At 47.1% G+C, this 17413-nt stretch overlaps 1 protein-coding gene across 1 annotated transcript in view; it reads left to right on the plus strand.

Moving 5' to 3' along the window:
• Window positions 1-17413, plus strand: part of odad3 (outer dynein arm docking complex subunit 3) — an 83941-nt gene that overhangs the window by 19847 nt on the left and 46681 nt on the right. The window contains exon 6 of the mRNA XM_070867092.1: window positions 7979-8104. Coding sequence (XP_070723193.1) covers window positions 7979-8104 — 126 coding nt within the window. The remainder of the gene's footprint in view (window positions 1-7978; window positions 8105-17413) is intronic.

The following is a 17413-nucleotide window of genomic DNA, read 5'->3' on the forward strand; positions in this document are numbered from 1 at the left end:
ATCCCTTTGCACCTCCACTCCATATAGACTCTTATTTTCCAAGGAGTAGGGAGCCTCCTTATTCCTACTACCAAAATGCACCATCTCACACTTAGCGATATTGAAATTAATATGCCAGTTACACGCCCTTTCTACAAGTTTGTTTACGGATAATTAATTAAAAGCTTTTAGTTTGTCATGTACAAACACTCTTTAATAAAACATTACTTGTCAGAAATGACTGTGATATAAAAGAACTGCATACTAATACATTAACACTTGGGAAAGGTCACTCAGTTACATGATTATGCATTGACAAATAATCCAAAAGCCCATGGTGAGCTGAAAGAGGTATATCTATTGAATTAATTTTAAAGTTTTCAACGTATTAGCGCATCCCTCATGTCACCATAGCAATGGCTGCACGAGCAGCGGCTTAACATCCACATCAGCAATTAGACTATTAATCACACTGCATCCAGACACCAGCAAATGTAAAAAGATGTAGTTCTTTAGTTCACAGTATTAAAAGGAATTGAACAAAAACAGGTATCCATATTTCCAAATTCAATCACTTCCATAGAAACATAGAAAATAGGTGCAGGAGTAGGCCATTAGGCCCTTCGAGCCTGCACCGCCATTCAATAAGATCATGGCTGATCATTCCCTCAGTACCCCTTTCCCGCTTTCTCTCCATACCCCTTGATCCCTTTAGCCATGAGGGCCATATCTAACTCCCTCTTGAATATATCCAATGAACTGGCCTCAACAACTCTCTGCGGCAGGGAATTCCACAGGTTAACAACTCTCTGAGTGAAGAAGTTTCTCCTCATCTCAGTCATAAATGGCCTACCCCTTATCCTAAGACTGTGTCCCCTGGTTCTGGACTTCCCCAACATCGGGAACATTCTTCCCGCATCTAACCTGTCCAGTCCCGCCAGAATCTTATATGTTTCTATGAGATCCCCTCTCATCCTTCTAAACTCCAGTGTATAAAGGCCCAGTTGATCCAATCTCTCCTCATATGTCAGTCCAGCCATCCTGGGAATCAGACTGATGAACCTTCGCTGCACTCCCTCAATAGCAAGAACGTCCTTCCTCAGATTAGGAGACCAAAACTGAACAGAATATTCCAGGTGAGGCCTCACCAAAGCACTGTACAACTGCAGTAAGGCCTCCCTGCTCCTATACTCAAATCCCCTAGCTATGAAGGCCAACATACCATTTGCCTTCTTCGCCACCTGCTGTACCTGTATGCCAACTTTCAATAACTGATGAACCATGACACCCAGGTCTCGTTGCACCTCCCCTTTTCCTAATCTGCCGCCATTCAGGTTTTTGCCCCCAAAGTGGATAACCTCACATTTATCCACATTATACTGCATTTGCCATGCATTTGCCCACTCACCTAACCTGTCCAAGTCACCCTGCAGCCTCTTAGCGATCCCTTCACAGCTCACACCGCCACCAACTTTAGTGTCATCCGTAAACTTGGAGATATTCCACTCAATTCCTTCATCTAAATCATTGATGTATATTGTAAATAGCTGGGGTCCCAGCACTGAGCCCTGCGGCACCCCACTAGTCACTGCCTGCCATTCTGAAAAGGACCCGTTTATCCCGACTCTCTGCTTCCTGTCTGCCAACCAGTTCTCTATCCACGTCAGTATATTACCCCCAATACCACGTGCTTTAATTTTGCACACCAATCTCTTGTGTGGGACCTTGTCAAAAGCCTTTTGAAAGTCCAAATACACCACATCCACTGGTTCTCCCTTGTCCACTCTACTAGTTACATCCTCAAAAAATTCCAGAAGATTTGTCACGCATGATTTCCCTTTCATAAATCCATGCTGACTGACACTTCCATTAATAAAGGTTTTCTTCTTGAATCCGCACAGCCGCCGTGTAACATGTCAGAAATGCGGCATTTATTCACAAGTGCAGAAAAACACACACACAATTTGTGTCATTGAATTAAAAACAAAAAGCAGGAAAAGCTATGATTTAACACAAATAAGCATTCATCTTTCTTCCTGGACAGGTGAACCAATCAGTCTGTGAATTAATATGTTGACCTAAAGATGTGAATTTATGGATTTTGCTTCTAATGTTTTTCTCTCAAACATTCTCCACAATATTAATTGCTGCTCTTATCATGAAAAGTGTTGAATTATTTTAGGCACTTCCCAATTAAATAGTGGGAAACAAACTTCATTGGGTTATTAGAACATGAAATACTTTACCACAAGTGACTACTGAGGAGATAGACTAAGATATTTTTAAATTGAATTGGATAGGTATTTGAAAAGGAAGACTATGGGGAAATGCTAGGGAAATGGGATTAGAATAGACTGCGGCAGCCGAAGAGCTAGCACGACATACGCACAATGAGTTGAGTGGTTCTCTCTCTGCTATAATTTTTGATTCTAAATGTGAGTTAAGGGATCAGCTTACCCCTTGCCCAACCTACAAATGGGCCCCAAGTAACACCAACACAACTCCTTCCTATGGTACGTTATGGTGCTTCCAATTTCAGTGCTGCCCAGTTATTTACTTTCCAAGGGTACCTGACAGTGGTGCACATGCCTGTACAGTATTTGGGGTATTACACCTTCATTTGCAGAAATATAAGCTGGAGTTTTCAGTAAGACCAGGTGTGCAGACTGTGCAGGTATTTACAGACTTCAGTAAAATGGACATAGGCTGAGAGCCTCTCAGTCTGTGTCTATGGCCGTATAACAGTGGTGTCAGCTGTGGCTCAGTGGGTAGCACTCTCACCTCTGAGTCAGAAGGTTTTGGGTTCAAGTCTCACTCCAGGGACGTGAGCACAAAAATCTCGGCTGACACCCCAGTCCAGTGCAGTGCTGAGGGAGCGCTGCATTGTTGCAGGATGCGACGTTATACTGAGGCCCTGTCTGCCCTCTTGGGTGAACGTAAACGATCCCATGGCACTACTTCAAAGATTGTAGGAGAGTTATCCCTGGTGTCCTGGCCAATATTTATCCCTCAATTAACATCACTAAAACAGAATATCTGGTCATTATCACATTGCTGTTTGTGGGAGCTTGCTGTGCACAAATTGGCTGCCGCGTTTCCTACATTACAACAGTGACTACACTCCAAAAGTACTTCATTAGCTGTAAAGTGGATTGAGTCATCCGGCGGTCGTGAAAGGCGCTATATAAATGCAAGTCTTCCTTTATAATGACAGAGAGATACTGGCGGAGAATCACAGTAACTTCACCCTTCCCTTAGTCCTTGTACATAACACCTGTGTTATCAATGTTTTCACTTGTGAGGAGACCAAAATTCAGGGCCATAAATATAAGACAGTCACTAATAAATCCAATAGGGAATTCAGGAGAAACTTCTTTACCCAGTGAGGGGTTAGAATGTGGAACTCGCTGCTACAGAGAGTGGTTGAGGTGAAGTGTTATAGACATCAGACGATAGGCCCGTTGAGTGATTCTGGCATAGGTACCCAAAATGCATGCCAACCGATGAGCTGATCTTATTGGATGTCAGTTCATGAATCTCATTTAAGTAGAACTGCACACGAACAGTGATGGAGGACGGAGCTGGAAAATGTCTTGAACGTGGCACTCTTAAAGGGCTGCAGCTGAAATGTAAAGGAATATACCCACTGTAAGTGGTGGCAAATGGGAGCAGGATTATTGGAGCTCTTTAACCGCTTAAAAGGTATCTTTAAACATTTTCAGCTTTTATAAAGGTCTTCTGGGGAGCGAGGCAAGAATGAAATAATGAAAGGATGGTAAATCCAAGTAGAGGCACAAAACTGAGCCTCCCCTCCCTCCCCTGTGGTGAAGTGGCAGGATTAAACCTTGCCTGGCAAGAGGTGCATAAACTCAGTACTGTTTTATCTGGTACAGATGCAGGACAAGCTGTGTCCTTTGCACTTTACTACCTGTCCATGCCAAGTCCTCGCATGACTTTACATCACCTTACCTCAGCAAGGTTGCAATGTACAGTTGAAAGCCTTGCCACTATATCTTCCAAAGGCTTCAAACCATTGTAACACAGGTGCAGTCACTTGCTGACATTCAGGATGGGTTCAGATTGTACATCTGGCTGCCATCAGCGACCTCCTGTACTTTGGGAATGCAGCAGTGCAGTGACATCGGTCAACTGTGCTGTGCTAGTTAATGAAGCAACAGTCACCTGTTTGATATATATGTGCAGCGCATTAACTCATGCTGCCGTGCTAGAGGAGTGAACTGGTTGGAGGCAGTTACAGCTTGTTTACTAGTGACCTTGCTGCAGGTGGCAAAGCCCTGTGTCTGGCTCATTGCTGATGGAAAGCAAGCCAAGGCATTCCTCATTCCTCGTTAACAAGTCAGTTTGCTACGGTCTGCTAATGTGATCTGGTGCCCGCTGATCTCCTGCCATTGCTGCTTTTATCTTGTGCCACTTCAACCAGAAAATGCTGTATTTCAGGCACTTTAAAAACAAAAGAATGCACGAATTAAATGAAAATTGCCCCCAAAATTGTTACAAAAATACATATTGATTTGTTTGGGAAATATGAAAAACTAATTTTAATAGCCCAGCACTAAAAGACATTGTGAATATTTCACTGGAGAAACGTTTGAAGCCTATGACACTTTTAACAGCATCCTTTGCATGTGGAGCTTCCTTTGCTCCCAGTAAAGGTGGCCACATCAGGGGGAACAAGCAAAGCTGCTGCACAGGTTGCAGAATCCAGCTATGTGTTTATTAAAATATTGTTACATTACCTCTGGAGCCTTAATGAGGTGAAACCATAAAAGGGCAACAATTTAGCTTGAGGCTCATAGCCTATTCCCATGGTTCAGATGAATGTTACACTCACCGTCTAGACTCGCTGACACTCACCATCTAGACTCGCTGGCACCGTCTAGACTCACTGACACCGTCTAGACTCGCTGGCACTCACCGTCTAGACTCGCTGGCACTCACCGTCTAGACTCGCTGACACTCACCATCTAGAGTTACTGACACCATCTAGACTCGCTGGCACTCACCGTCTAGACTCACTGACACCGTCTAGACTCGCTGGCACTCACCGTCTAGACTCGCTGGCACTCACCGTCTAGACTCGCTGACACTCACCATCTAGACTCACTGACACTCACCGTCTAGACTCCCTGACACCGTCTAGAGTCACTGACACCGTCTAGACTCGCTGGCACTCACCATCTAGACTCCCTGACACTCACCGTCTAGAGTCACTGACACTGTCTAGACTCCCTGACACTCACCGTCTAGAGTCACTGACACCGTCTAGACTCGCTGGCACTCACCGTCTAGAGTCACTGACACCGTCTAGACTCGCTGGCACTCACCGTCTAGAGTCACTGACACCGTCTAGACTCGCTGGCACTCACCGTCTAGACTCGCTGGCACTCACAGTCTAGAGTCACTGACACCGTCTAGACTCGCTGGCACTCACCGTCTAGACTCGCTGACACTCACCGTCTAGACTCGCTGACACCGTCTAGAGTCACTGACACCGTCTAGACTCGCTGGCACTCACCATCTAGACTCCCTGACACTCACCGTCTAGAGTCACTGACACTGTCTAGACTCCCTGACACTCACCGTCTAGAGTCACTGACACCGTCTAGACTCGCTGGCACTCACCGTCTAGAGTCACTGACACCGTCTAGACTCGCTGGCACTCACCGTCTAGAGTCACTGACACCGTCTAGACTCGCTGGCACTCACCGTCTAGACTCGCTGGCACTCACAGTCTAGAGTCACTGACACCGTCTAGACTCGTTGGCACTCAACATCTAGACTCGCTGACACTCACCGTCTAGAGTCACTGACACCGTCTAGACTCGCTGGCACTCACCGTCTAGAGTCACTGACACCGTCTAGACTCGCTGGCACTCACCGTCTAGACTCGCTGGCACTCACAGTCTAGAGTCACTGACACCGTCTAGACTCGCTGGCACTCACCGTCTAGAGTCACTGACACCGTCTAGACTCGCTGGCACTCACCGTCTAGACTCGCTGGCACTCACAGTCTAGAGTCACTGACACCGTCTAGACTCGCTGGCACTCACCGTCTAGACTCGCTGACACCGTCTAGACTCGCTGGCACTCACCGTCTAGAGTCACTGACACCGTCTAGACTCGCTGGCACTCACCGTCTAGAGTCACTGACACCGTCTAGACTCGCTGGCACTCACCGTCTAGAGTCACTGACACCGTCTAGACTCGCTGGCACTCACCGTCTAGACTCGCTGGCACTCACAGTCTAGAGTCACTGACACCGTCTAGACTCGTTGGCACTCAACATCTAGACTCGCTGACACTCACCGTCTAGAGTCACTGACACCGTCTAGACTCGCTGGCACTCACCGTCTAGAGTCACTGACACCGTCTAGACTCGCTGGCACTCACCGTCTAGACTCGCTGGCACTCACAGTCTAGAGTCACTGACACCGTCTAGACTCGCTGGCACTCACCGTCTAGAGTCACTGACACCGTCTAGACTCGCTGGCACTCACCGTCTAGACTCGCTGGCACTCACAGTCTAGAGTCACTGACACCGTCTAGACTCGCTGGCACTCACCGTCTAGAGTCACTGACACCGTCTAGACTCGCTGGCACTCACCGTCTAGAGTCACTGACACCGTCTAGACTCGCTGGCACTCACCGTCTAGACTCGCTGACGCTCACCGTCTAGAGTCACTGACACCGTCTAGACTCGCTGGCACTCACCATCTAGACTCGCTGGCACTCACTGTCTGGACTCGCTGACACTCACCATCTAGACTCGCTGGCACACACCGTCTAGACTCGCTGGCACACACCGTCTAGACTCGCTGACACTCACCGTCTAGATTCACTAATACTCACCATCTAGACTCGCTGGCACTCACCGTCTAGACTCGCTGGCACACACCGTCTAGACTCGCTGACACTCACCGTCTAGACTCACTAATACTCACCATCTAGACTCGCTGGCACACACCGTCTAGACTCGCTGACACTCACCGTCTAGACTCACTAATACTCACCATCTAGACTCGCTGGCACACACCGTCTAGACTCGCTGACACTCACCGTCTAGACTCACTAATACTCACCATCTAGACTCGCTGGCACACACCGTCTAGACTCGCTGACACTCACCGTCTAGACTCACTAATACTCACCGTCTAGACTCGCTGGCACTTACCGTCTAGACTCGCTGGCACTCACCGTCTAGTTGGAAGGGTATCAGAGAGACTGGTGCAAGTGAAAGTGCTTCAGCAAGAGTCGGTCAGTGCCTTCAGGAGAGGAGGGGAGAAAATCTGAAAGCAAAGAATAAATAAAATGAGAGCTACAGGCTACTTTTAGTGTGCAGAAGAATGAGTTGTAAATCTATGCAGCTCTTTGACTGCTGTTGGAAGCATTTGGAGATATTAAATGAGAGATTGATGGCTCAACCTGTTCTACTATGTAGCACAGTGTGTCTTTTGTGTTATTCTATAAAAAAAAGAAAACGTACATTTATGTAGCGCCTTTCACGACCTCAGGACGTCCCAAAGCGCTTTACAGCCAATGAAGTACTTTTGGAGTGTAGTCACTGTTGTAATGTGGGAAACGCAGCAGCCAATTTGCGCACAGCAAGCTCCCACACACAGCAATATGATAAATGAACAGATAATGTTTTTGTTATGTTGATTGAGGGATAAATACTGGCCAGGACACCGGGGATAACGCCCCTGCTCTTCTTCCAAATAGTGCCATGGGATCTTTTGCCTTCACTTGAGAGAGCAGGCGGGACCTTGGTTTCACATCTCATCCAAAAGCCGGCACCTCTGTCACTGCAGCACTCCCTCAATACTGCACTGGAGTGTCATCCTAGATTTATGTACTGAAGTTCCTGAACCTACAATCTTCTGACCCAGAGGCGAGTGTGTTACCTACCTACCTGACGCTTTCCATCTGGATATTTTTCCTTGTTCTATTTGTTTTGAGTCCCTCTTGTTGTTGCTTCCAGGAGGAGAGTGTGACCTTTCAGAAACAACTTGATGTACTGGAAGCTGAGAGCCTGCAGCAACAACAGGAACTGAAGGAGCTGCAGGTCATGAACACCGATGCCCAGCTGTCTCGCGATGCTGCCAAGGTACCAGTCCAAACACACACAAAACATATTTAATTCATCATCTTACTGGGGCTCTTGGCGTTGGATTCTTGTGGGTAGCACTGGTTTAAATGGGCCTCATCCGAGCTCCCCCAGGGTGTGGCGGTGCTGGTTAGGAAGTGTGCCCACACATCCTGATATTTATCTAGTTCTAGGCAAGCCATTGGTGTTAACACTGGGTCAGCAGGTATTCCACAGGGTGGGGTTTTTTGTGTGTGAACAATATATTATCGGAGTACGATTTTCTTGGCTGGAGTTTATCCGAGCATTGAGGCAATGAGGCACATTTAAACCAGGTGAAGGGCTCGGTTCTAAAGTACAGGCACCAATGAGGTTGAACAAAGTGAGAAAAGATGCAGACAGTTGGAGGAAGGAAAAACCAAGAGATCAGGAGAATCAAGCTTTGAGCTCTTGGGAAACTGTTCAGGTTGTGACTCCTTGCAAAAAAATTGACCTCTCTTCAGTCAGGGGTTCTAATTTCCCCAAACACTCCGCTGCTCAAAGTGAAATGACCATTGCAGACAGCGTCCTATTATTTTGGATTAGAGCTACAGAAACAGTGGGCTAGGACTACAACAAACGCAGGAATTTGATGAGCTCAGGATACCAGTTTGAAAAGCTTGAATTAGAACAAGTGGCCTAGATCTAGACACAGTGAGGCTGTAGGAAGGGATGATCAGGGGGATCATGAACCCTCTCTTTAACACCCCCCCCCCCCAATCATTTTGATGTTGGTCAACGTGGCTTTGGTCTCCTAACTTGAGGAAGGACATTCTTGCTATTGAGGGAGTGCAGCGAAGGTTCACCAGACTGATTCCTGGGATGGCGGGACTGACATATCAAGAAAGACTGGATCAACTGGGCTTGTATTCACTGGAGTTCAGAAGAATGAGAGGGGATCTCATAGAAACGTTTAAAATTCTGCCGGGTTTAGACAGGTTAGATGCAGGAAGAATGTTCCCAATGTTGGGGAAGTCCAGAACCAGAGGTCACAGTCTAAGGATAAGGGGTAAGCCATTTAGGACCGAGATGCGGAGAAACTTCTTCACCCAGAGAGTGGTGAACCTGTGGAATTCTCTACCACAGAAAGTTGTTGAGGCCAATTCACTAAATATATTCAAAAAGGAGTTAGATGGAGTCCTTATTACTAGGGGGATCAAGGGGTATGGCGAGAAAGCAGGAATGGGGTACTAAAGTTGCATGTTCAGCCATGAACTCATTGAATGGCGGTGCAGGCTCGAAGGGCCGAATGGCCTACTCCTGCACCTATTTTCTATGTTTCTATCTCCTTCATTTTACACCCAGAATACTCTTTCATCTGTTTCGGCCTCCAGGCTCGGCTTTTGGATCAGGAGTGTCAGCAATTTGCAGTTCCCAGCTCAGTCCCCACCTCCCCTGTCAGACAAACCTAGCTTTGTGCACTGGAGGAGAGTGTAGGAGCTTCAGAGCAACAACGAGAGGAGCATTGACCTTGGGGGTATCAGTAAGATAGAGAGGCATTAACGATAATACGCCATGAAAGGACAACAACTTCTTTCTTGTGCCTTGACCAGGTGTGTGAGAGAGAGAGGTTGGAAGAAATGCAACACCAGCAACTTGCAATCGCTGTGCCAGGATGCCTCGTGCTGTGGATAACTAAGTGTGCAGTTAGCTGCTCAAGCTCTGGGTGTCTGAGCTTGAGGAGCGGCTCAGGTCAATGCAGGGCATATGGAAGACGGAGAAATTCCTGGGGCGCACATTCCAGGATGTGGTCACCCCGCTACAGAGAATTCAGGAGAATCATCATCATCATCATAGGCAGTCCCTCAGAATCGAGGAAGACTTGCTTGTGAGTCCTTTGGTGGCTGAACAGTCCAATATGAGAGCCACAGACTCTGTCACAGGTGGGACAGACAGTGGTTGAGGGAAGGGGAGGGTGGGACTGGTTTGCCGCAGGCTCCTTCCGCTGCCTGCGCTTGGTTTCTGCGTGTTCTCGGTGATGAGACTCGAGGTGCTCAGCGCCCTCCCAGATGCACCTCCTCCTAAGGGCGGTCTTTGGTCATGGGCTCCCAGGTGTCGGTGGGGATGTTGCACTTTATCAGGGAGGCTTTGAGGGTGTCCTTGTAGCGTTTCCGCCGTCCACCTGGGGCTCGTTTGCCGTGAAGGCGCTCCGCATATAGCACTTGCTTTGGGAGTCTCATGTCTGGCATGCGGACTATGTGGCCTGCCCAGCAGAGCTGATCGAGTGTGGTCAGTGCTTCAACGCTGGGGATGTTGGCCTGGACGAGGACGATGACGTTGGTGCATCTGTCCTCCCAGGAGATTTGTAGGATATTGCGGAGACATCGCTGGTGATATATCTCCAGCAGCTTGAGGTGTCTACTGTACATGGTCCATGCCTCTGAGCCATACAGGAGGGCGGGTATTACTACAGCCCTGTAGACCATGAGCTTGGTGGTAGGTTTGAGGGCCTGATCTTCGAACACACTGTTCCTCAGATGGCCGAAGGCTGAACTGGCGCACTGGAGGCGATGTTGAATCTCCTCATCAATGTCTGCCTTTATTGATAAGTGCTCCCGAGATATGGGAAATGGTCCACGTTGTCGAGGGCCGTGCTGTGGATCTTGATGACTTGGGGGCAGTAAGGTGAGGACAGGCTGGTGGAGGACCTTTGTCTTACGGATGTTTAGCATAAGGCCCATGCTTTCATATGCCTCAGTGAATACATTGACTATATCCTGGAGTTCAGCCTCTGAATGTGCACAGACGCAGGCATCGTCCACATACTGCAGTTCAACGACAGAGGTTGGGGTGATCTTGGATCTGGCCTGGAGGTGGCGAAGGTTAAACAGCTTCCCACTGGTTCTGTAGTTTAGTTCCACTCCAGCGGGGAGCTTGTTGACTGTAGGTGGAGCATGGCAGTGAGGAAGATTTAGAAGAGGGTTGGGGCGATGACACAGCCCTGTTTGACCCCGGTCCGGATGTGGATTGGGTCTGTGATGGATCCGTTGGTCAGGATCACGGCCTGCATGTCGTCGTGAAGCAGGCGAAGGATGTTGACAAACTTTTGGGGGCATTCGAAACGGAGGAGGATGCTCCATAGACCCTCGCGGTTGACAGTGTCAAAGGCCTTTGTAAGGTTGAAAAAGGCCATGTATAAGGGCTGGCGCTGCTCCCTGCGTTTTTCCTGCAACTGTCGCGCTGCAAAGATCATGTCCGTTGTGCCCCGTAGGGGAAGAAATCCGCATTGTGATTCCGGGAGGAGCTCCTCGGCCACAGGGAGAAGACGATTGAGGAGAACTCTAGCGACAACTTTCCCAGTGGCTGATAGCAGGGAGATTGCCCTGTAGTTGCCGCAGTCGGACTGTACTTCAGGAGAATAGTAAGTGGGTGGCCATCGGCAGTGTAGAAATCCTCCGGGCGTGTAGCACTCTCAAACCAGCTTCCAGTGCAGAATACCAGTGAGGGTGACGGCACTCTGGAGCAAATGACTGCATGGCGGGGGGGCACACAAAGTATAGAAATGCAGTGGACAAAGGGGATTCGATAGTCAGGGCGATAGATGGGTGTTTCTGCAACTGCCAACATGAGTCCTGCATGGTGTGTTGCCTCCCTGATGTCAGGGTAAAGGACATCACTGCGGGTGCGCAGAAGGTTTTCAGGGTGATGGGGGGACGGGAATAGCCAGATGTTGCGGGCTATATGGGAACCAATGACATCGGAAGGAAAAGGATTGAGGTCCTACAGTCAGAGTTTCAAGAGCTAGGAAAGAAGTTAAAAAGCAGGACCTCAAAGATAGCAATCCCTGGATTACTCCCAGTGCCACACACTCGTGAGTATAGGAATATTAGGATAAAACAAATTAACACATGACTGGGGCAGGAGGGAGGGCTTCAGATTCCTGGGGCAGGAGGGACCTGTTCAAGGTGGACGGAATGCACTTCAACTGGGCTGGGATCAATATCCTCGTGGGAGGGATAACTAGGGCTGTGGGGGATAGTTTAAACTAATTTGGCAGGGAGAGGGACACTAGGATGAAATATTAGAGGAGAGAAACAAGATGCACAGAGGACTGGGAGAGTAACAAATAGACCAGAAATAGGAGGGATCAGACAGGGCAAATACAAGACAGTCCAAAATGGGTTTGGAGTGTGGTAAATAAGGTTGGTGAGCTGCAGGCACCAGTTGCCACATGGCACAGTGATAGAGTGGCAATTACAGAGACCGGATTCAAATAAGGGAGGATTGGGAACAATACACCTGGCTACAAGGTATTCAGAAACTATAGGGAAGGAAAAAAAGGAGGGTGGTGACAGTATTGACCAAATAAACTATTGTAGCACTGGAGAGGGGCCAAGTACAAAGGCTTTTTGTTTAGAATTTAGCAACAATAGAGGAGCTATTATGCTGCTGGGTGTATACTATAGATCACCCTTCTTCTTTCGTATCAAATGTCCATATCTAAGTCAGATATCCAGGCCAAAGCTTCCAGCTTAACAGCATGGTTATCTTGTAGGCTGCCTGCAAATGTCCTGAGGGCAGTGCTCAATGCTCCAGGGTCTGACTAGGAGCTCCACAGTCACATGATGGGGAGGCTTTAATCTCCCACCTATGGAGAAGGTGGCAGCATCGACCGTGACCAGTTCTGAGGCGGTCGATGGTTGCCCACTGTTTGCAAGAAAGATTTGATCCTTCAGGTTGTACTGTGGGCTCCTCGATAAGGAATCCATTCCGTATGTCGCAGTTCTTCCAAGCACTTCGCCTTCGGTCATCCAGACTAAGGGGAGGTTGCTGAAAGGCTTTGGTGACGGTCCAAAATGGCCTTCTGGATCTGAGACGGGTTGGTAGCAGGTTGTTCAAGTCGGCCTGGATCGGCCTGTTTTATAGTCCACCAAATAGTGGGAAGGAGAAAGAGGAGCGAAAGATGCAAGTGCGACAGTGATAGTGGGGGACTTCAATTATCCTAATATAGACCGGGATAGTAACAGTGTAACGGGCAAAGACGGGGAGGAATTCCTGAATGTGTTCAAGAAAACTTTCTTGATCAGTGTATTTCCAGCCCAACGAGGAAGGAACCCGTGCTGGATCTAGTTCTGGGGAATGAAGGGGGTAAGTGGAGCACTCGGTGGGTGTGCATTTGGGGATCAGTTTTAGGACAGCTATGGAAAAGGATAAGGTACAAACATGCACAAAGTACTCAACTGGAGGAGAGCTAACTTCAGTGAGTTGAAAAGGGATCTGGCCCAGGTGGATCAAAACCAAAAATTGGGAGGCAGAACAGTAATTGAAAAATGAGAGGCCTTCAAAGAGAAGATGGTTCAGGTACAGAGTCGATATATTCCCATGAGGGGGCAAGGAAGGGCCCCCAAAGCTGGATGAATAAAGATATATAAAGATACAGAGATTTAAATGAGACAAATAAAGGAGGCTTATAACAATTGTAAGGTTCATATTACAGTAGAGAAGCTGAATATAGAAAGTACAGAGGAGATCTACAAAAAGGAATAAGACAGGCAAAGAACATAAGAAAGGAACAGGAGCAGGAGTCGGCCATTCGACCCCTCGAGCCTGCTCCACCATCAATAAGATCATGGCTGATCTGATCATGGACTCAACTCCACGTCTCTGCCCGCTCCCCATAACCCTTGATTCCCTTATCGTTCACAAATCTGTCGATCTCTACCTTAAATATATTCAATGACCCAGCCTCCACAGCTCTCTGGGGTAGAGAATTCCACAGATTTACAATCCTCAGAGAGAAGAAATTCCTCCTCATTTTAAATGGGCGGCCCCTTATTCTGAAACTACGCCCCCTAGTTATAGTCTCCCCTACGAGGGGAAACATCCTCTCTGCATCTACCCTGTCAGGCCCCCTCAGTATCTTGTATGTTTCAATAAGATTACCTCTTATTCTTCTAAACTCCAATGAGTATAGGCCCAACCTTTCCTCATAAGACAACCCTTTAATCTCAGGAATCAACCTCGTGAACCTTCTCTGAACAGCCTCCAATGCAAGTATATCCCTCCTTAAATAAGGAGACCAAAACTGTCCGCAGTACTCTACAAGTGTGGTCTCACCAATACCCTGTACAGTTGTAGCAGGACTTCCCTACTTTTATACTCCATCCCCCTTGCAATAAAGGCCAACATTCCATTTGCCTTCCTAATTACTTGCTGTAATTGCATAAGAACATAAGAAATAGGAACACGAGTAGACCATTAGGCACCTCGAGCCTTCTCCGCCATTCAATAAGATCATGGGCAGTGGTGCCAGAAGACTGGAGGGTTGAAAATGTTACACTCTTGGTTAAAAGGGGCGAGGGATGAATGCGACAACTACAGGCCAGTCAGACTAACGTCAGTGGTAGGGAAACTTTTAGAGAAAATCATCTGGGACAAAATTAATCGGCATTTTGGAAAAATATAGGCGAATAAATGAAAGTCAGTGCGTATTCCTTTATAAAAGACGGGTTATGTCTCAGCTAGCATATTGTGTTCAATTCTGGGCACCGCGCTTTAGGAAGGATATCAGGGCCTGGGAGAGAGTGCAAAGGAGATTTGCTAGAATGGTATCAGGGATGAAAGACTTTAGTTATGTGGAGAGACTCGTGAAGCTGTGGTTGTTCACCTTACAGCAAATAAAGTTTAAGAGATGATTTAATAGACTTGTTCAAAATCAAATAAGGAGAAATGATTGAAAGGTCGGTAACCAGAGGACACAGATTGAAGGTGATTGGCAAAAGAACCAGAGGCGACGTGAGGAAAGATTTTGTTACACAATGAGTGGTTATGATCTGGAAAGGGTGGTAGAGGCAGATTCAATAGTAACTTTCAAGTGAAAAAAATTATAAGGCTGTGGGGAAAGAGCAAGGGTGTGGGATTAATTGCTGTACCAAAGAGCTGGCATAGGCTGAATGAGCTCCTGTGCTGTGTCATTCTATCATTCTATATAGCACCTTTTAGTGTAGAAAAATTATATAGGGCCTGTGTATAGTTTTGATCTCCTTACCTAAGGAAGGATATACAGTACTTGTCTTAGAGGGTGCAACGAAGGTTCATTCGACTAATTCTTGGGATATGAGGAGAGTTTGAGTAGACTACAACAGCAACTTATATTTACATAGTGCCTTTCATGTAGTAAAATGTCCCAGGGTGCTTCACGGGAGTGTTACAAGACAAAAAATATTTGACACCGAGCAGAAGAAATTACGGCAGAACAGAGAGGTTTTAAGGAGCGTCTGAGAGGGGGAGAGGTTTAGGGAGGGAATTCTGGAGTTTAGGGCCCAGGCAGCTGAAGGCACGGCCACCGATGGTGGAGCGGTTATAATCAGCGATGTTCAAGAGGGCAGCATTTGAGGAGCGCAGATATCACGGTCTGTATTCCCGAGAGTTTAGAAGGTGATCTCATTGAAACATAAAATTCTTAAAGGGCTTGACTGGATAGATGCTGGGACGGTTTTCCCTGACTGGGGAGTCTTGAACTAGGGGTCACAGTCTCAGAATATTTAGGAGTGAGATGAGAAATTTCTTCACTGAAAGGGTTATGAACCTCTGGAATTCTCTCCCCCAGAGAGCTGTGGATGCTTAGACGTTGAGTATATGATAGAATCATCGAACAGTTACAGCACAGAAGGCCATTCAGCCCCTCGAGCCCATGCCAGCTCTCTGCAAGAGCACCTCAGCCAGTCCCACTCGCTCACCCTTTCCCTCTAGCCCTGAAAATTGTTTTCCTTCAGGTACTTATCCAAATCTCTTATGAAAGCCATGAGTGAGTCTGCCTCCATCACCCTCTCAGGCAGCGCATTCCAAATCCTAAACACTCGCAGCGTGAAGGAGTTTTTCCTCATGTCGCCTTTGGTTCTCCTACAAATCACCTTAAATCTGTATCCTCTGGTTCTCGACCCTTTCGCCAATGGAACAGTTTCCACTCTGTCTGGACCCCTTATGATTTTGAACATCTCTATCAAATCACTTCTCAACCTTCTCTGCTCTAAGGAGAACAACCCCAGCTTCTCCAGTCTATCCCTGGAACCATTCTCATAAATATTTTCTGCACCCTCTCCAAGACCGAACCAGTGTTTTATAAAAGTTCATCATAACTTCCTTGCTTTTGTACTCTATGCTTCTATTTATGATCCCATATGCTTTTTTAACCACTTTCTTACTGCCCTGCCACCTTCAACGATTTGTGCCCCTATACCCCTGCACCCCCTTTAGAATTGTATCCTTTAGTTTATATTGCCTTTCCTCGTTCTTCCTACCAAATGTATCACTTCTCCCATTTCTGCGTTAAGATGAGATGGATAGATTTTTGGATATTACGGAACTCGAGAGATATGGGGATAGTGTGGGATGGTGGAATTAACGTAGAAGATCAGCAATAGTCTTATTAAGTGGTGGAGAAGGCTCGAATGGCCGACTCCTGCTCCTATTTCTTATGTTCTTATGGATTAAAAATGTCTTAAAGTGCTTCATTGTGGCATAATCAAAAAATATGGCCACAAGTGGTAGTGATAGTGAGGCAGAAATCTGTAGAGTGCAGGAAGATATCGATGGACTGGCTAGGTGGGCTGAACAGTGGTAATGGAATTCAATCAGGAGAAGTGTGAGGTAATACATTTTGGGGAGGGATAACAAGGCAAGGGAATACACAATAGATGGTAGGATACTGAGAAGTGTAGAGGTACAGAGGAAGTGTAGAGAGCAGAGGGGGTTATGCTTGAACTGTATAAAACACTAATTAGACCACAGCTAGAGTACTGTGTGCAGTTCTGGTCACCACTTTACAGGAAGGATGTGATTGCACTAGAGAGGGTACAGAGGAGATTTATGAGGTATGTAGCCTGGACTGGAGAATTTTAGCTTTGAGGAAAGATTGGATAGGTTGGGGTTGTTTGAAACAGAGGAGGCTGAGGGGAGACCTTATTGAGATGTATAAAATGATGAGGGGCCTGGATAGAGTGCTTAGGAAGGACCTATTTCCCTTAGTACAGGGGTCAATAACCAGGGGCATAGATTTAAAGCAATTGTTAGAACTAGAGGGGAGTTAAAGAGAACTTTTCTTCACCCAGAGGGTTTTGGGGGTTTGGAACTCACTGCCTGAAAGGGTGGAAGAGGCAGAAACCCTCATCACATTTAAAAAGTACTTGGATATGTACTTGTAATGGTGTAACCTACAGGGCTACGGACCAAGAGCGGGAAAGTGGGATTAGGCCGGATAGCTCTTTGTTGGACACGATGGGCCGAATGGCCTCCTTCTGTGTTGTAAATTTCTATCATTCTCTGGAAGGGAGGCAGCGATTCAAAATATGC

Source organism: Pristiophorus japonicus, chromosome 24 (assembly GCF_044704955.1).
Source record: "Pristiophorus japonicus isolate sPriJap1 chromosome 24, sPriJap1.hap1, whole genome shotgun sequence".
Classification (NCBI taxonomy): domain Eukaryota; kingdom Metazoa; phylum Chordata; class Chondrichthyes; family Pristiophoridae; genus Pristiophorus; species Pristiophorus japonicus.